Source organism: Phocoena sinus, chromosome 18, assembly GCF_008692025.1.
Source record: "Phocoena sinus isolate mPhoSin1 chromosome 18, mPhoSin1.pri, whole genome shotgun sequence".
Classification (NCBI taxonomy): Eukaryota; Metazoa; Chordata; class Mammalia; order Artiodactyla; family Phocoenidae; genus Phocoena; species Phocoena sinus.
In genome coordinates this window covers 16,535,837-16,556,578 of record NC_045780.1, presented here as the reverse complement: position 1 = coordinate 16,556,578, position 20,742 = coordinate 16,535,837, and the positions used below count along the sequence as shown (strand labels likewise).

The 20,742-nt window shown below is 46.0% G+C and overlaps 1 protein-coding gene across 1 annotated transcript in view; it reads left to right on the top strand.

The window, feature by feature from the left end:
- Positions 1-12,010, top strand: part of FAM124A (family with sequence similarity 124 member A) — a 111,914-nt gene extending 99,904 nt beyond the window's left edge. Inside the window, exon 4 of the mRNA XM_032611379.1 lies at positions 11,029-12,010. Coding sequence (XP_032467270.1) covers positions 11,029-11,838 — 810 coding nt within the window. The 3' untranslated portion in view covers positions 11,839-12,010. The remainder of the gene's footprint in view (positions 1-11,028) is intronic.
- The last annotated feature ends 8,732 nt before the right edge of the window (positions 12,011-20,742 follow it).

Genomic DNA, 20,742 nt, shown 5'->3' with positions numbered 1-20,742 from the left:
ACATCATTAATCATTAGAGAAATAGAAATCAAAACTACAATGAGATATCATCTCACACCAGTCAGAATGGCCATCATGAAAAAATCTACAAACAATAAATGCAGGAGAGGGTGTGGAGAAAAGGGAACTCTCTTGCATTGTTGGTGGGAATGTAAATTGATACAGCCACTATGGAGAACAGCATGGAGGTTCCTTAAAAAACTAAAAATAGAACTAGCATATGACCCAGCAGTACCACTACTGGACAAATACCCTGAGAAAACCGTAACTCAAAAAGAGTCATGTACCACAATGTTCACTGCAGCTCTATTTACAATAGCCAGGACATGGAAGCAACCTAAGTGTCCACTGACAGATGAATGGATGAAGAAGATGTGGCACATATATACAATGGAATATTACTCAGCATGAAAAGAAACAAAATTGAGTTATTTGTAGTGAGGTGGATGGATTTAGAGTCTCATACAGAGTGAAGTAAGTCAGAAAGAGAAAAACAAATGCTGTATGCTAACACATACATATGGAATCTAAGAAAGAAAAAAAAAAGGTCATGAAGAACCTAGGGGTAAGACGGGCATAAAGATGCAGACCTACTAGGGAATGGACTTGAGGATATGGGGAGGGGGAAGTGTAAGCTGGGACAAAGTGAGAGAGTGGCACAGTCGTAGATACACTACCAAATGTAAAACAGATAGATAGTGGGAAGCAGCCACATAGCACAGGGAGATCAGCTTGGTGCTTTGTGACCACCTTGATGGGGGGGATAAGGAGCATGGGAGGGAGGGAGATGCAAGAGGGAAGAGATATGGGGATATATGTATATGTATAACTGATTCACTTTGTTATAAAGCAGAAACTAACACACCACTGTAAAGCAATTATACTCCAATAAAGATGTTTAAAAAAACAAACCCAAAACAGTTAACAAAATGGCAATAGGAAAATACATATTTATAATTACCTTAAATGTAAATGGATTAAGTGCTCCAACCAAAAGATACAGACTGGCTGAATGGATACAAAAACAAAGCCTGTATATATGCTGTCTACAAGAGACCCACTTCAGACCTAAGGACACATACAGACCAAGTAAGGGGATGAAGAAAGATATTCCATGCAAATGGAAATCAAAAGAAAGCTGGAGTAGTAATATTCATATCAGACAAAATAGACTTTAAAGACTGTTACAAGAGATAAGGAAGGACACTACATAATGTTCAAGGGATCAGTCCAAGAAGAAGATATAACAATTGTAAATATATATGCACCCAACATAGGAGCACCTCAATATATAAGGGAAATGCTAACAGCCATAAAAGGAGAAATTGACAGTAACACAGTAATAGTGGGGGACTTTAATACCCCACTTGTACCAATGGACAGATCATCCAGACAGAAAATTAATAAGGAAACATGAGCCTTAAATGACACATTAGACCAGATAGACTTAATTGATATTTATAGGACAGTCCATCCCAAAGCAGCAGAATACACTTTCTTCTCAACTGTACACAGAACATTCCCCAGGATAGATCACATCCTGGATTAGAAATCAAGCTTCAGTAAATTTAAGAAAATTGAAATCATGTCAAGCATCCTTTCCGACCACAGTGCTATGAGATAAGAAATCAATTACAGGGAAAAAACTGCAAAAAACACAAACACATGGAGGCTAAACAATATGTTACTAAATAACCAGTGGATCACTGAAGAAATCAAAGAGGAAATCAGAAAATACCTAGAGACAAGTGATAACGAAAACACAATGATCCAAAACCTATGGGGGCTTCCCTGGTGGTGCAGTGGTTGAGAGTCCGCCTGCCGATGCAGGGAACACGGGTTCGTGCCCCGGTCTGGGAAGATCCCACATGCCGTGGAGCAGCTGGGCCCGTGAGCCATGGCCACTGAGCCTGCGCTCCACAACAGGAGAGGCCACAACAGTGAGAGGCCCGTGTACCGCAAAAATAAAATAAAATAAAATAAAACCTATGGGACACAGCAAAAGCAGTTCTAAGAGGGGAGTTTATAGCAATACAGTCTTACCTCAAGAAATAAGAAAAATCTCTAACAACCTAACCTTAAACCTAAAGCAACTAGAGAAAGAAGAACAAACAAATCCCAAAATTAGTAGAAGGAAAGAAATTGTAAGATCAGAGCAGAAATCAATGAATTAGAGATAAAGAAAACAATAGCAAAGATCAATAAAACTAAAAGCTGCTTCTTTGAGAAGATGAACAATATTGATAAACCTTTAGCCATACCCATCAGGAAAAAAAGGGCGAGGGCTCCAATCAATAAAATTAGAAATGAAAAAGGAGAAGTTACAGTGGACACCACAGAAATACAAAGGATCATAAGAGATTACTACAAGCAACTATATGCCCATAAAATGGACAAATTCTTAGAAGGGTACAACCTTCCAAGACTGAACCAGGAAGAAATAGAAAATATGAACAGACCAATCACAAGTACTGAAATTGAAACTGTGATAAAAGTCTTCCAACAAACAAAAGTCCAGGACAAGATGGCTTCACAGACAAATTCTATCAAACATTTAGAGAAGAGTTAACAACTACCCTTCTGAAACTCTTCCAAAAAATTGCAGGGGAAGGAATACTCCCAAGGTCATTCTATGAGGCCACCATCACCCTGATACCAAAACCAGACAAAGATGTCACAAAGAAAGAAAACTACAGGCCAATATCACTGATGAATATAAATGCAAAAATCCTCAACAAAATACTAGCAAACAGAATCCAACAGCACATTAAAAGGATCATACACCATGATCAAGTGGGGTTTACCCCAGGAATGTAAGGATTCTTCAATATATGCAAATCAATCAATGTGATACACCATATTAACAAATTGAAGGATAAAAGCCATATGATCATCTCAATAGATGCAGAAAAAGCTTTCGACAAAATTCAACACCAATTTATGATAAAAACCCTCCAGAAAGTAGGCATAGAGGGAACTTACCTCAACATGATAAAGGCCATATATGACAAACCCACAGCCAACATCGTCCTCAATGGTGAAAAACTGAAACCATTTCCACTAAGATCAGGAAAAAGACAAGGTTGCCCACTCTCACCACTATTATTCAACATAGTTTTGGAAGTTTTAGCCACAGCAATCAGAGAAGAAAAAGAAATAAAAAGAAACCAAGTCAGAAAAGAAGAAGTAAAGCTGTCACTGTTTGCAGATGACATGATACTATACGTAGAGAATCCTAAAGATGCTACCAGAAAGCTTACACCATATACAAAAATCAACTCAAAATGGATGAAAGACTTGAGCATAAGACTTGAAACCATAAAACTCCTAGAAGGAAACATAGGTGGTACACTCCTTGAGATTGTTTTTGGTGTCAAATCGAAATTATCATCACCAAGACCAAAGGCAAAAGAAGCAAAAAATAAACAAGTGGGACTACATCAAACTAAAAATCTTTTGTACAGCAAAAGAAACCATCAACAAAATGACAAGGCCACCTACCAAATGGAAGAAAATATTTGCAAATCATATATCTGATAAGGGGTTAATATCTAAAAAAATATAAAGAATCCATACAACTCAATAGTAAAAAAGCAGACAACTTGATTAAAAAGTGGGCTGAAAGTCTGCATAGACATTGTTCCACAGAATACATACAGATGGCCAACAGGTAAGAAATGATATTCAACATCACTAATAATCAGGGAAATGAGAATCTAAACCACAAAGTGGTTTAGATACCACCTTATAACTGGTAAAAATGGCTTTTATCAAACAGATAAGAAATATTAAGTCTTGGTGAGAATGTGAAGAAAAGGGAACCCTTGTGCACCGTTGGTAGGAATGTAAATTGGTGTGGCCACTATGGAAAGCGGTGTGGAGGTTCCTCAAAAAATAAAAATAGAACTACCATATGATCCAGTAGTTTTAATTCTGTATGTTTATCTGAAGGAAAGGAAAACACTAACTTGAAAAGATATTTGCACTCTCCATGTTGACTGTAGCATTATTTACCATAGTCTAGACATGGAAGCAACCTAAGGTAAGGGTCCATCTATGGATGAATGGAGAAGATGTGGTGTGTGCGTACACACACACACACACACACAGAATATTATTCAGCTATAAAAAAGAATGGAATCCTGTCATTTGTGACAACATGGATGTACCTTGAGGGCATTATGCAAAATGAGCCAGAGAAAGACAGATACCATATGATCTCACTTATATGTGAAATTAAAACAACAACAATAAAAAACCTAACTCATAGATTCAGAGAAGAGATTGGTGGTTGTTATGGGTAGGTGATCAAAAGGTACAAACTTCCAGGATTTCCCTGGCTGTCCAGTGGTTAAGACTCTGCACTTCGATTGCAGCGGGCCGGGGTTCGATCCCTGGTCAGGGAACTAAGATCCCACATGCTGCAAGTGCAGGAAGAAAAAAAAAAAGAAAGCCAAAAGGTACAAACTTCCAATTATAGAATTAATAAATCCGGCGATTTAATGTACAGCTTGGTGACTATAGTTAACAATACTGTTTTGTATATTGAAAGTTGATGGGAGAGTAGATTTAAAGTTATCATTGCAAGAAAAAACATAACTATGTGTGGTAATGGATTAACTAGACTTATTGTGATCATTTCACAATATATACAAATAATATGTTGTACCCCTGAGACTAATATATGTTATATGTCAATTATATTTCAATAAAATTTTTAATTAAAAAAATTTTTGAAGACAACATAGGCTTTTTCTGGGGGTAGTACTCTTAGTGGGTATATGAAACCTAATCCAGAGGACAGTGAAAGGAGAAGCAAAATACGATGCTTTTTTTTTTTTTTTTTTTTTTTTTTTTGCAGTACACGGGCCTCTCATTGTTTGTGGCCTCTCCCATTGCGAAGCACAGGCTCCGGACGCGCAGGCTCAGCGGCCATGGCTCACAGGCCCAGCCACTCCGCGGCATGTGGGATCTTCCGGGGCACGAACCCGTGTCCCCTGCATAGGCAGGCAGACTCTCAACCACTGCGCCACCAGGGAAGCCCCGATGCTTTTATTTAGAACAAAAATCTGGTTTCTCATGTGAACCCATTGCCCAATTTCCTTGAGACTGCCCCTAATTCTTATTAGTCCCTGGGTTAAAAGGTCTTTTGCTGGCTCACTGCATAACAGACAGTGCCACACTGGTTGTGTTTCTGCCCAGGACAGAACAGGAGGAAATGACCTTTCTTGGAAAGAGGAGGTGTGAGGGTGAGAGAAAATGCCCTGACAATGATCGACCCATGAGACACTGCACAGGCTTACTGGATCAGGGACAGAATCACCCTTCCTAGGGATTCTGTCCATGTGTCTGTTGAGACACACTGATCCTTGAAAAAGGCCTCTTTACTCCTTCCATTGCTAACTGCCCAGGCTCGAAGTTCCGTGTGAAGCTTATGGGTCGCTTACTGCATTTCAGCTTTTTGCTGATTTCCGGGACACAACCAGATCTCCCTGGCTGGTTGCCTTTAGACAGAGTCATTGACGTAATGCTACTGTGTTCCTTAGAGAAAGTTCCATAAACAGCAAAGAGGGAACTACTGGATTCCAGTGAGTCAGCTAGCCTGCACTGCTTCAAAGAGAAGCAAAGGAAGCCATCCTCAAGGTACATTGCTGCTGTCACTTGGAGAAGCTCCAGAGGGAAGCCCTGAGAGCCGAAAGCTGGGGGAGGAAGGAGGCTTTTCTAGAGTGTTGTTTCACTCTGGAAAAGTCCACTGGGGAAGAGCTTCTCGAAGCATCTTTGATGGTTCATTCTCAGATTCTAGTGTTCCTGGTCAAGTCAGACAGGCAGACAGGAAAGGTCAGAAATAGAGCCATCGCCATGGGAAGGACACCAAAAGAAGGGCCATTCTTTGCATATGTGAGTTGTCATTAGACAGACAAGACCCTGCTTTTAGAAGCTGACTTCTCTGCCTCCAGGCAGAGCTGGAGAAAACCACCAGATCTGCTGCAGGCACATCCCACTGGCAGAGCAGCCCTGGGCAGACCCTGGGAGCAGGGGCTGTGAAGCCCCGCAGCCACCCTCCTCCAACTCCCCACCCCAGGATCCTGCATCATCACTGGCCAATGCTGTGCCAACTGGAATCCCACCTGCCCAGCAGCCACCTCTCCGGTGCACGTGGGCACCCCTCCAGTGAAAAACACTGGCTACCACCTCTCTTCAAAGCAGATATTAGGATTTATCTGGACTCCTGCCTTCACGATGCAGTAAAAAAAAAATAAGAGCACAGTGATGAAAATCTCTGCTAAACCACCAAGGATTCGTCCTCTGCTAGCTGTTCCTGACTTCGAGTCTAATTTAACACCACTCTGTCTCTGACAGTGGAAAGCTTCAGATGTCTCCAAACAGTTCCTCAAGTTGGAACCTTGGCCTTTTGCTTCTCATGGAGCAGTATTCACAGAGGCTTCCTCTTTCAGGCAGATTCTGACTGCAAGCATGCTCACCCAGAGCATGCCCCTCGAATAAGACTCTGAACATGCAAGTTACAGGGTGGTACATAGTTACTGGGGCACCCAGGGGACTCAGCCCTTTGGAAAAATAAGACAGACCTCTTAATTAATAAACACTGTCCCCCCACTGGAAGCAGCCTCTGTACCTGAGGACTTCCTTCTCTAAAGAGCCTCATGACTTATTTTCTCTCTTATTTAGCCGAACTCAAATGACTGAGAAAACTGGTTTGTCTCTTCAACAGCCACTCAGCTGTCACACCTCCCAGGTACACGTGGGCCTTCTGAGGCCACTCCTTACCCCATCCCAAAGCTGTGACTCTTCATTCATGCTTAAGTTCCTGCTGTGTATCGGGTACTGGTCAGGGTATGTGCTGAGCAGGATCTCCCTCGTGAAGCACAGAGCCTTGCAGAGAAGATGGATCACTAACCAGCAGTACAGCACAGAGTCAGAATGGCTGGGTTGGGAGTTCAGGGGATACTGGAGCACAGAGCAGCAAGCCCTGGTGAGTGGGTCATACCCCAGGAGGAACGAGTTTGGCTCAGCACCTTCCTTGCCATATTCAGTGAGGTCCCCATGCACATAAAATGCAAGTAGAATGGCCTTGTAGAGTGTGATCTTTACGAGAGCCATATATTATAACCTGTACTAAAAACATTTTGCATCATATTCTTTAAGAATCTATAATTTAGACCATCAGAAGTCTCCGTAATTGCTGCTCTTGACCTTCAGCTCCTTAAACCACCCTTAGCAGAACAGCTTGAGAATTTCATTATGCTGTACAGAGCCTGTTGGGCAGGAAGACAGCAGGTCACGGGGACAAACACACACCCCCCACACAGAATTAGAGACTAAGGATTAAGAAAAGGATCAGTAACTCTCCCAGACTTACAATACTACAAAGCTACAGTAATCAAAACAGCATGGTATTGGCACAAAAACAGACATATGGATCAATGGAACAGAATAGAAACCCCAGAAATAAACGCACACACCTACCATCAATTAGGCTTGGACAAAGGAGGCAAGAATATACAATGGAAAAAAAGCAAGTGGTGTTGAGAAAGCTGCATGTAAACTCCCTCACACCATACAAAAAAATAAACCCAAAATGGCTTAAAGACTTAAATATAACACAAGACACCATAAAACACCTAGAAGAGAACATAGGCAAAACGTTCTCTGACATAAATCATACCAATGTTTTCTTAGGTCAGTCTCCAAAGGCAATAAAAATAAAAGCAAAAGTAAACAAATGAGACCTAATCAACTTATAAGCTTTTGCACAGCAAAGGAAATCATAAACAAAATGAAAAGACAACCCACAGGCTGGGAGAAAATATTTGCAAATGATGCAACTGACCAGGGATTAATCTCCAAAATATACAAACAGCTCATACAACTCAATAACAAAAGAATGAACAACCTAATCAAAAAAATGGGCAGAAGACCTAAAGAGACATTTCTCCAAGGAAGACATACAGATGACCAACAGGCACATGAAAAGATGTTCAGCATCACTAATTATTAGAGAAATGCAAATCAAAACTACGCTGAGGTATCACCTAATACCAGTCAGATTAACCATCATCAAAAAGTCTACAAATAATAAATACTAGAGAGGGTGTGGAGAAAAGGGGAACCCTCCTATACCATGGGCAGGAATGTAAATTGGTGCAGCCACTATGTAAAACAGTATGGAAGTTCCTTAAAAAACTAAAAATAGAGCTACCATATGATCCAGCACTCCTGGGCATATATCCGGAGAAAACCGTCATTCGAAAAGATAAATCCACCCCAATGTTCACGGCAGCACTATTTACAATAGCCAAGACATGGAAGCAACCTAAGTGTCCATCGATAGATGAATGGATAAAGAAGATGTGGTACATATATACAATGGAATATTACTCAGCCATAAAAAAAGAATGAAATAATGCCACTTGCAGCAACATTGATGAACCTAGAGATTATCGTACTAAGTCAGACAGAGAAAGACAAATATCATATGCTATCCCTTATGAGTGGAATCTAAAATATGATACAAATGAACTTACCTGCAAAACAGAAACAGACTCACTGTCATAGAAAACAACTTACAGTTACCAAAGAGGAAAGGCAAGAGGGATGGATAAGTTAGGAGTTTGGGATTAGCGGATACACACTACCATCTATAAAACAGATGAACAACAAGGATTTACTGTATAGCATAGTGAACTCTATTCAGTATCTTGTAATAACCAAAATGGAAAAGAATCTGAAAAAGAATATATAGAGGGAGCGGGAGCTTGTGCCCACAACAGCACGCCTCTGACGAGGCTCCTCCCACTTCTCAGGGCTCCCCTCTTGTTTTGGTTCATGCCCCCAGCCTCTGCGCCTGTGTGCCTTTCCATGCCACGCCCACTGCCCTCCAGTTGGCAAACCCCTCTTCCACTTCCAAGATTTTGTCCAGTCATGACTTCAAGGCAAGCTTTTTCTACCCTCTCCCCGTGCTGCCTCACCCCCTCTGTAAAATCAACCCCTCCCCCCTTGGTGCCCCAAACGCCCCCATTATATCGCCGCTCACTTTATCATTGTGGCTCACTTTATTACACTTGACCGTTGTATTGTTAATTGTGGGGGGCTAAGATCGTGTCTTATTCAAAATTATCTGTGCCTGGTCGTCCAGACCTTTTTCACATCAGAGCACATAGGAAACGATAATATTTCTGTGGTGCGAGAGGCTGCTGGTGACAGAGATCAGTCCTCAGCACACCTTTATAACCCAGGCAAAGCTTAAACACACCAGTTGAGGAGCTCTGCTTAAAACTCTCAGTTAATGTTCATTGAAAAACAATGAGTCAGTCGGTCTGTTTATAGGATTAAGAGATATCTGGAATTAGGCAAAAAAGATCTAAGAAATCAGTGAAAGGAATGGTCCTATAGAAAAAAACATAATGAGTGAACATGGCCCCAGCAGAAGGATAAGTATGTGGATTTCTTACCCACATGGTCAGGGTCTCCTTGACCAATACTAGACTCCATCCCCAAGCTGACCTACAGCACTGCTTTCCAGGCACCTGGTCTGTAATCAAGCCGAGCTGCTTGCTCCCCGCTCCGTGCAACTCCCTTGCTTACCTGCCAACAGTCAGCCCGTTTGTCTTGGCCTCTCTCTCCAGCACAGCCTCCTCTCCACGCGTGCCACCCACTAGGACGACAGCCGCCCATCTCCATGGCCACCTCCAACTGAAGACCCCTGTGCTCCCGCGGGCAGGCACGGCCTCCCGCTCTTCGGCCTAGTGTTGTGCCTGTCTTCACACGCCCTTGTCCGAGTTCTTTTTGTCTCCGATCCTGTCAATGAGATATAAGTTTCATGTGGTTGAGGACAGTCCTTCTCATTGTAGTCTCTCCTCCTTTACCTGTAATAGGTACAAATAAGTGTATATTGCATTGAATAAAATTTCCCAGGTGGCTGTGAAAAAACCAGGTTCCTGTCTAACAGGGAGGTGGGGGACTTGCCTGTCCAGGGAGGAGCCAACGTCTCGTAGCCTGCTGGGTCCCAGGAAATACCCCTTATAGTAAGCTGCACTCAGCCTTCTTATTGCAGGGATCCATAAATCAGGCAATCCTATACAGAGCAGAGCCAGACCCACTGTCCCCAGATCCATTATCTGGGTAGTAAGTAATCCAGACTTCGGCCTGCAGGCCTGGTGAGCCAGACCAGGGGGAGAACCCGAGAGCAGCAGCCCCAGGGGGGCATGAGAATCGGAAGTGAAGCCCCAGTTCTGTGCAGCAGAAACAGCTTCCTGCAGAGCTGCAGGGAAGGTCGGGGAGACTAGGAGGACAGGGCGGAGTGTTAAAGGGTGAAACTGCTTGTCCAAGCCCTGTGGGGCATCCACGGGGTTAGTCAGTAGTCAGCCGCCCCCTTTCCCATACAGTTTCTGAAAGGCAAAATAGAGGAGTATTGTGGAGTTCCTTAGAGCAAGTAAATAAATGCCAATTTCCTGATAGCCCTGCACTCTTTGAAGATGTACTGCCCTGAATCGTAGGCCACCCCTAGGCCGTGTCCTGATGTTCACACGTGCACTGGAGTCAAGTCCCATCCCGATCCTTCCATGCTGCAGTCAGTAGTACTTCCAAACAGTGGGGCTTTGGTTGGAGGGAGATAAACCCTTCAAGCAACCTTCTTGCGTTGAATGGTAATTCTTGTCTCCCCTCTCCTGCTCAGCCAGGCCTCACGCTTGTGGCTAACCTGTTGAGCATCCTTGCGTGTGCACTGGAAGACGTACCGTTCCCTGTCGTGACAAGGGACTGCGTCTCCCCCTGGGTTTGGGGATGTCTGCTCAGACTGAGAAGTCTGATCTGTATTCCCCCAAGCTCCGCTACCTCTGTCTTTGCTTTAGAATTTGGAGAATGACATTTCTGGTAATGCTTTATTGCCAAGACATTGCGGGAAGTTTCCAGTCATCAGGAAATGTGTCTCACGTTCTGTTAACAGCGGAATCCCCGTCCCCGGTGACCGCCAGTCCTGCACTGATGTGATATGCCCTCTTCCCCCTGCAGGCACAGAGAGTACACAGGAAGTGCCCTAAACCCAGCAGAGCTCACCACGCCTCAGAGCAGAAAGCTGGGTCCACGCCTTCTCCGAGTGCCGCTGCACAGAGCCGGACCCCTGGCAGCGGCCCGCAGCCCCCGATGGACACTTCAGACCTGGCGCTCGGCCAGACAGGCCTGCCTACCCGGCAACCGCAGGACTTTGCCAGACCAGCCGGCAGCCCTCCCAGCCTCCCCTGGTCTTTCCAGAGAAGCAAGTCCTTGTTTTGTTTGCCCACGGGAGACCCCTCCCCGGCCTCCTCAGCTGAACCACTGTGCTTTGCAAACACAGACGGCCCGGGACAGAGGGCATCGGAGCGGAGGCACGGCCACCTCCTCTCCATCGATGACTTAGAGGGGGCCCAGGAGACGGACGTGGACACGGGGCTGCGGCTCTCCTCCTCCGACCTGTCCGTGGTCTCTGCGTACTCTGCACCCAGCAGGTTCTGCAGCCCCGTGGAAACACTGCTCCCCTCCGAAAGGTGCAGCAGCCTCTGGTCAGAGCGCAGGGCTTCCAGAGAAGGACCCTTGCCCTCTGGGGGCGGCGTGACCACAGAGGCCTCCTGGGCTGCCCTCCCTCTGTTCACCAAAGGGCCTTCCAGCTCCTCGGCCACAGCTGTCACCACTTCCCCAGCTTCCGACACCTCCTGGCTCCCAGAGTCACCCCCAGAACTCCCTTATGATGCTCCCGACGCCCAGCAGACTGGCAGAGGCGTCCTGCCACCCTCAGTGCTGGCCGGAGGCGCGGACAATGACGCGGAGGAGGAATTCTACATCTGAACACACCCCACTCTTGTCTTTCAGACCCACAGGCTCAGGTGCCCCTGCCCCTCTGGGGTCCGCACGCCACCCGTGTTCTCGGCCCCGCGTCCCCAGGTCCCTCCGGAATCTAATTATCTGTCTCACGGGGTCATTATTAGCATGTTTGACACACCACCCGGTACCTGCAAGGTGGTGGGCTCAGTGGAAATATACTGGGATTTTTATGCAAATAAATTCTCAACAAACTTAAGGCATAAAATATATGCTTTGAATACTCAGTTCCATTTGAGATATGGTTTGGTGCACTTATTTAAATGCTTCATATAATTATTTGAAATGGAAAGAAAACCTAGTCAGCTGGAGTTGATTTCACAATTTTTCATGCTGGGAAGGAAAAACAATTAAAGCCAAAAAAACGTTGAATGTGAGAAAGATACCAAGTGACTTGTATGAGAGATTAGTGCACATAATTCCACCTTACTGGATTCTCCATCTCTGTTTACCTTACCAGGGAGCAGTGGCCCTGAGAATTTCCAGGTACCGTTACAGTGAAAGGAGTCATTGTAGTGCATTTATAATACGATTCTGAGTTCTAAAAACTAGATTTGCACACATCTTTCAAACACATTCACTGTAACAGCTGGGGGTCTACAGAAGACTCCGCTACCTAGATTTGCCTGGATCAATGAGGAAGAATCGTTCTTGGAGTTACAGAATAGTAGGTTATTAGACATAGTGGGCGGGTATCCTTAAGTTGCTTCAATTTTTAAAACCACAATCCAAGGGCTATACATACACAGATCTATGTAAATGACAGGAGCCGTATTTTGCACTGCTTTCTCCAGTAAACATGCATCACCACACACCCTTCTTCATTTTTAAATAATTCATAACACTTGTAACTGGCATTTTGATTGCACAGGTTAATAAATGCACTCCCCTCTTCTCCAAGCGGGAAGCTGTACACAGAATGCTGTCCTGAACCAACACTGCTGCACGCGTGCGTAGGAGCCTTAATTAAAGCTGGAGCTCTAACCTGACCTTGGCCTCTCCCGCCATTGCCTGCTTCTGCCACAGCGTGAACAGTATTTAAATCTCACCTCTCTCCCACTCCAGTAAGGGTATGTTTACAATTCCAGCCTCTACGGTGCCAAGTGCTGGCGTCGGGGACAACGCCGAGCTGTCCCTAGTTGCTGTATACCTTTGGGGAAGAGCATAGACTTGCCTTGCTTACGTCCCACTCTGGTGCTCCCTGCCTGAATGACTCACGGCCCCGTTTACACCTCTCTGGAAGCGCCCACACCAGCCCAGACACAGCTTCGAATCCTCTTCAACACAGTCCTCCCGGCAGCCGTTACCAGCTATCAGACTCGAGCTGAAGCCTCAAGTCTTTGCCATCCCTGTAATGAGAACCTTACCTCCTACCCCGAACATCCCGCATATTCCAGGACTCCGAATTACAATATTCTGCTCTGATTTAAGTAAATAAAAATATGGTCTTCTGGGCTTCCCTGGTGGCGCAGTGGTTGAGAGTCCGCCTGCCGATGCAGGGGACACGGGTTCGTGCCCCGGTCCGGGAAGATCCCACATGCCGCGGAGCGGCTAAGCCCGTGAGCCATGGCCGCTGAGCCTGCGTGTCCGGAGCCTGTGCTCCGCAACGGGAGAGGCCACAACAGTGGGAGGCCCGCGTACCGCAAAAAAAAAAAAAATATATATATATATGGTCTTCTATAATTCTAGACCAGGAGTGAGCAAATTTTTTTAAAGGGCTAAATAATAAATACTTCCAGCTTTGCCAGCCAGTCTCTGTCATTATAGTGTGAAAGCAGCCTATGATATATAAATGAATGGGAGCGGCTGAGTTCCAAGAAAATTTATTTTACAAGAACGGGTGGAGGGTCAGATTTCGCCCAAAGGTCGTAGTTTGCCAACCCCTGTGCTAGACTGACGTTAATTTGAGATCTCAGCCACGGTCAACGATAAAGAACAGAGGGTTGCATCCCTCTGCTGCTGTGGTGCCCGAGACCAAGAAAATACACCCTAGGGGCCACACTGGTGACTACAGAACCACAGGGCGCAGAGCAGCATGGGGCTTCTTTCTGCAGAGATGATGCCTAGAAGGCCGCTGCCCATCCACCTGCTGCCCGGAAATGTGACTCACAGACAGCAGCCGATGATACAGAACACCGCGCTAATCACTCAGGGTGCTGACGCAGCCCCAGGGAGCAGGAGACAAGCTCAGGATAGCAAAAGTCACCGAGGCACCCACGAGTAGACCCGCGGCCAGGTGACAGCTCCTCCTGTCTTCACCCTCATCAGTGCCCTTAGTTCAGAATATTCACACACACCCCCTACAGATGCTTCAGAGCACAGCTCCGATGCGCTCTGCCCCCGTCCTGTCTCACCGACCCCTGCACCTCAGCACAGTGTAGTCTATCAAACTGAGTGACCCCAAAAGATGTCAGCAAACCCCTTCAAAAGCAGAAAATGCAAGACGCCCGCCATAACACAAGGGGAGGAGGGGAGAGAAGCCCACCGCAGACCACACTCAGATGCTCCCCTCCCCACAGACGGCAGTCACTCTGAGGAGGAGTCACAGAGACACTACTGAGGGCATCGCTCCCTTTTCTGACCTACCGCTAGCATTGTCCTCATCCAGGAGGGCTCCTGATACCCACTGGTAGATCCTGACTCGTGTGGATTATTATTGTGATAGATGCTGGCATACTGTAGGTGCTCAATAAATTTGTTCAATTAAAAACAACATTGAGGTTGTCTCATAAATTTATTTTTCTCCTGGATTTGGCTCTGTGATGGAGGACATCTAGACTTTAACCCTAGTTTTTTGTTATTTAATGGACAAAACATCTCCTTGACCTTGCAGTTCCCCCTAACGTTGCCCTGGGGGTGGGGGGGTGGGGTGTAAGTGCCCTGGTCTAGTTCACAGCCCATCCCTTACTTGCCTATTTTCCACATAAGACTCCCCAAATTACTACTCACGGTCCCACCATAGCCCACCCTACATACCACCTAGTATCTGCTTTAAAGATCAAATGTTTCTCGGGGGTCCCTAATGGACCTGGAGAGTGAGCCCTACTGAAATCATCTTGGGTCACCCATGGGGGAGGGTGGTGAGCCACCGAAGAGACTTTTGTGACGGTCGAGGGGCTGATGTGTGGAGTACAAAGTAGGTTGTAGCACTGGCTGCTGCTTGAGCCCTGAGACCCGAGGACAGGGGAGCGGTCACATGGAAGCCTGCTGGGCTGCACCGTCTAGCACCTTCCAGGTGAGGCCAAATGTTTACTTGTATTGGGAAGACCCTTGAGCCCATGGCTGATCTCTTTAGACCCTTGTGAATCAGGAGAAATGCAAGTACTTCCTATCCCCCTACTGGGCTTTCTGAAGATGAATGAATTCTCCATTCCACCAGGTAAGAGGCACCTGAGTAGACGCACAGAATTCCTAGAAGAGATTTTTAAGAGCAAATAAACTGTTGAGAGCTTCTCCCTTCCAAGCCCTCAGAACGCTATCATGACCAGTTCTGGCCAGTGATCCCAAGTCTGAATTTCAGGCAAGCAGTGGGAACAGCTGGTTGGTCGCCTTCCCCACCCTGCCCTGGGCCACGTTGCACCACGTTCCCGGTCTGGACATAAATGCCCCCTCGTGATCTGTAGGATTCCGCTTCTCTTTAATTCTCTGGAAACACGACTGATCAGATACTATTAGAGGCTTGAGAAAACAACATGAGGAATTGGCATGAATAAAAACGGATTCTCAAAGGAAACATCTTTTGTCACAATTATTAAATAGATTCAGGAAGGTTCAAGAACCTGAATTTAAAGGTTTTTATAGAATTACATTCTTCCAGCTTCTACTGAAGGCTGTTTTCTAGTCTTGGGCATAGAGGCCTAGATACAAAATGTCTTTAAATGACAATTTCTCTTAGTGAATAACAGAGGCAAACATTAATGGTAATGTTCACGTCAGACAGAAGTCACCAGAACACTTGGGGGTGCTGAAAAGCCCCTTCCCTGTGCCCCTATAACACACCCCCTAAACTCTCCATGTGTGATGGGGGTCCCACCTCCCACTGCCTTGGATGGTGTAGAAAATGGAGCTGCTTCCATGGAGGATGCACAGCCCCCAGCTGGCCTAGTCTGGTTCAGAGCTGCCCCACCTTATTTGATCTCATAGGTTGAACATCTGAAAGAAGCCAGCCAGACTCCCTTAGGTCAGCTTTGCCCAGACCCTCGTTCTGGACAGGAGCAGCTCTCAACATGGTTAGCACAGTCCAAGAAATGGCCAGAAATGCTTATACAGAAACGCTTTCAGGCCAAATGGCCTGGCTGAGAAGGGCTGTGGGAAGGCTTTGGTGCCACCTAGTGGCCATCGTGCCCAGGAGGGCCAACGACTGCCCTTTTCTTCGCAGAAGACTCCACCCTGATGAACACAGGGAGGCCCTTCACTTCCATGTACTATTCTGCATTTAATTGTTTTATTTCCACAAGGTATTGAAGCAACTGAAATTACAGTTATATAAGACGATGCAAGGGCTAAGGAAAAAAAGTCTAGAAATACTCGAACCATAAAGAAAAACTGCTGCAGATGAATTTCCTAGAAGCCAAAGCAAAAAGGGAAACATGAGCAGCTTAGTGGTGGTTCTCATTTACAATTAGAGAATCTGGTGACATTGTCTTATTTCATTGTAATTTAAGTTGCCTCAATGCTGTTTCTCAACAGAAACCAAGTTTTTCTTAGCAAAGATGTCTAAAATCACTTTCTCCTCACAGACTTAGAGAACAAACTTACGGTTACCGGGGGAAAGGGTTGAGGGGAGGGATAGACTGGGAGTTTGGGATTGACACGTACACAGTGCTATATTTTAAACAGATAACCAACAAGAACCTACTGTATAGCATAGGGAACTCTGCTCAACATTTTGTAATAACCTAAATGGGAAAAGAATTTGAAAAAGAATAGATACGTGTATATGTATAACTGAATCACTCTGTCGTACACCTGAAACTAACAGAACACTGTTAATCAGCTATACTCCAATATAAAATAAGTAAAATAAATAAAAATAAGTAAAATCAGTTTCTCAGAAGAGCATTTTCATAAGGGATTTTCTCTGTAGGGTTTTTCTGGACCAAGTTGGTAGCGTTCCTGCTTGAAGGGTGGAATTTACAAGACCTGGAGGAGTGGACACAGCCTGCCGCTTTGGATGAGCCTCCCTGGACATCTCCAGCCATACTGTAGGAAGAGGGAAATTTGCCTCTGGGCAGAAAGCCTGGAAGCTGGCTTCCTCCAGTCTCTTGAGACCAGATCTGTAAAGTTCGGCAAGCAGAGGGCAAGTGGTGAGGCCCACATCCTCCTGGGAGACGGCAGGCTCCTACCCACGGTTCTAGCCTTGTGGATAGAAAGCCCACATCGACTGGAGCCCCCCTGCACCCTCATCCACCTTCTGCAGTCCCAAAGTCAACTCCAATTGTCTAACACCCCTCCCCACTACCTCCACTGGTTACAGGGGCTTCTAGCACTCTGAAGGCCTTCCAGGTAAGTTATAAATCCCCTCAGCCCACCCTCCACTGAGATTCCTGAAAACTGATAGGAATTCAGTTCCCTGTACCTCTTTTTTCAGTGATCTGAGTGGATTTACTTATTCATTCAACAAGAATTTACTGAGCCCCACTATGTGTCAGGCAGTGGGCTATTCGTAGCTTTTTTTTTAATTTATAGGAGAGATTTATTTGAAGAAATATTATTGAACAACATAAAAAAACTACATAAAGTCTTAATTTCCCCTCACAGGCTGGTAAATTTGATATAATGAATAAACAAAAACTTTTAAAATCCAGAATGCACAAAGTACTGCACAGTTTGATCACTAAGTCAAATTAGTTGACAACCAAACCTCACAGAACAGCTTCATGTCAGCCAAGGGGACCTGGGACTGAATAGGAGAGATGCCATCTCATCCTCAGGGAACGAACGAACTACTCCCACCGTGACTAGTTACCTCTTACCTGCAGATTTTTTTTTTGAAGATTTTCTATTTTTTAAAAATAATATTTATTAACAAATATTTATTGAGTATATATCGTGTACTGCTATAAAGTGAATGGTGTTTTTTTACATTTATTTATTTTATTTTTGGCTGCACTGGGTCTTTGTTACTGCATGCGGGCTTTCTCTAGTTGCAGCGAGCGGGGCTACTCTTCGCTGTGGTGCTCAGGCTTCTCATTACAGTGGCTTTTCTTGTTGTGACTTGCGGGCTCTAGAGCGCAGGCTTCAGTAGTGGCATGCGGGTTTAGTTGCTCCGCGGCATGTGGGATCTTCCCAGACCGGGGGTCGAACCCATGTCCCCTGCATTGGCAGGTGGATTCTTAACCACTGTGCCACCAGAGAAACCCTTACCTGCAGATTTTATAATCCTCCTAAAGGATCTAACACAGTTACATATACGGAGTCTCGATTGTGGCAACAGCTAAGCCTGGCTTCCCCTTCTGACTCTACCGCTCACTCTGTGAACCCAGGGCAAGTTATTTCACTTCACTGCACCTCAATTTCATCATCTGTAAACTATGGACGACAATACCTACCCTGGAGGGTCACTATGAGAACTAAGTTATATAATTTGCGCAAAAGTCTCTATATTGCCTGTAACACAGCCAACGTTTCACAGAGGCTGATGGCTCTTTCTCTTCCCTCGGGCTCCGGCAGGCACCAGTCTCCTTCACAGACTCCCTGGTGCGGAGAGGACAGACAAGGTTTAGCTTCAATGCACTCTTTAAAAGCAGCAATTCTCAGCAACCGAGACCCAACACAGCCAAAAATAAAAATAAATAAATTTATTTTTTTAAAAATGAGCAATTCCACCATCACCTCTCAGTCGTCTCTGTGGACAGAATTCCACCCGATAGGAAATCATCTTTCCATCATCACACCCTCCACCTCCCTGGCTTGTCTCTTTCCTCCATTTCAAGCCACTGCCGAGGAAACCAGACCCTGGTGCTTGTTACTACTCAATGCTGCTCCTTCCCCTAGATCCCCAGCTCTGAGCGGCCCTTCCCTAAACACACCCTCGCCCCTCAGCCCCCCACCCGATCCCTCAAGCCTACAAAACCTTCTCCTCTCGGCCATCTCCCTGCCCATCTCCCCTCCCCTCCTCTCTCCTGGTTTCCAGGCCTGCCCACCCCACCTGGAGCCCAGGGCTGACCATCTCACTGCTGCCTGTGTAGCATCTGCACCTCTCCCTCTGTCTGTTGCCCCATCTGCCAGGCCCCCAAGCCGAGCCATCCTGCACTTCTGCTATTTCTACCCCGTAACTACCAGACCACACTGTGGTCCATCCATCCATGGCTACTCGGCCAACTTTCACCCCACTCCTACAGGCTTCAATTAGGCCAAACTTGTTCCACCTTCCCAAATGCTCCCTAAAATGTGCACTACCCCCAGAAGCTAACCTTGCCTCCTCTGCACCCAGGGCCAGAACCCTCCATTACCCGCTCAGGCCCCCTCCTGACCGCAGAAGGTGTCAGTGAGTCCAACGAGGTCAGAAGCAACAACAGACTGATGAGTAGAACAGACCTACTGCCAGATCCTCTGCCCTTGAAAGTGGTCTGAAGACTGAAAATGCAACCGGGCACAACAGAGGAAACTGGTGTGCACAGCAGGGAGACGACTCACCCTGGGGGCATGCTGAGACTTAGTCCCACTTCCTGCAAAACGAGCCTATGCTGCCCAATGTTAAGTCAATCAGCCCAGGCCAGTGGCTCTGCCACTCTGCTTGGCCAGAAAGGCCATGGCAGTCCGGGCCTGTGTTCACCTCAAGCTGGCTCTGCAGACCTGCAGTGACTCCTTCGCTCCTTTGGTCGGTGTCAGAACTCACAGCCCAACCCGGGCTTCCAGTATTTTCCTGGTCCAGCTGTGCCCCAGCTGGACACCGTGCACTGGATGCCACTGTGGAGGGGACCACGGCTGGGCGCCGGGCGGCAGGCTCAGACCTGTGACCCAACCATGTGTGACTGTGACCATCCCCAGGAACTCTGCCTGGTCACGGCCCTATTCTGGGTCTAAGCCGGCCTTTGCGCTCAGATTAGATAAGCACTAGAGCTTCCAGAGAGGTGTGCCCTGGCCCTCTCTCACACTCAGTCACACCCCGTCCTGCGGGACAGACCTGAATCTTCAACCTCCTGCTACTCGCCCCACAGTGGACGGGTCTGGTCTCTCTGTGCCCCCAAATCCACGTGGCCCACATTAAACTGCTACCACACCCTTACACGCCGGAAAGGACCAGCTCCTTCTCCGGGATTCCACAGTTCTGTTTAATGGTTTCTTCTCTCTCCTCATTATTCACATTCAAAGACCCAGACTGAAGCACCCAGACACCTTAGTAGAAAGAAAGAGAGTTTTGGAGTCACACGTACCCAGATCTGAATGTCATCACTGAGACTTACTGACCGTGTGACCCTAATCAATAAACTTCATTTCTCACCCCTGGTTTCCTCATTTGCAAAGTGGAGTGAATCAGAGCTGGGTCTAGGGTAGGTGAGGGACACACTCACCTCAGAGGCATAATTCAAGAGGGCGCCAAAAAACTCAGCCAGCAAGATTAATAATATTTTAAGGAACAAGGCCTTCGTCATAGGGGCATTCCGAGGAATAAATGAGATCAAGAGGCAAAGCCTGGCACACGAGAGGTCATTTCCACCTTTCAAATTAGCCAAAGTTTTAAAATTAATACACACGTTATGTTTACACAAGGCTTTTAGCAGTAACTGGCACAATCTTTTTGGGAAAAAGTGTGGCAATAGATATGTCAGTAGCTGTAAAAATGCTCCTGGCTAGTAATTCAATTTCCAGGAGTCTCTCCCAAGGAAATTACCCAAAACAGAGATTAAAAACATGCATCTGTTTCTC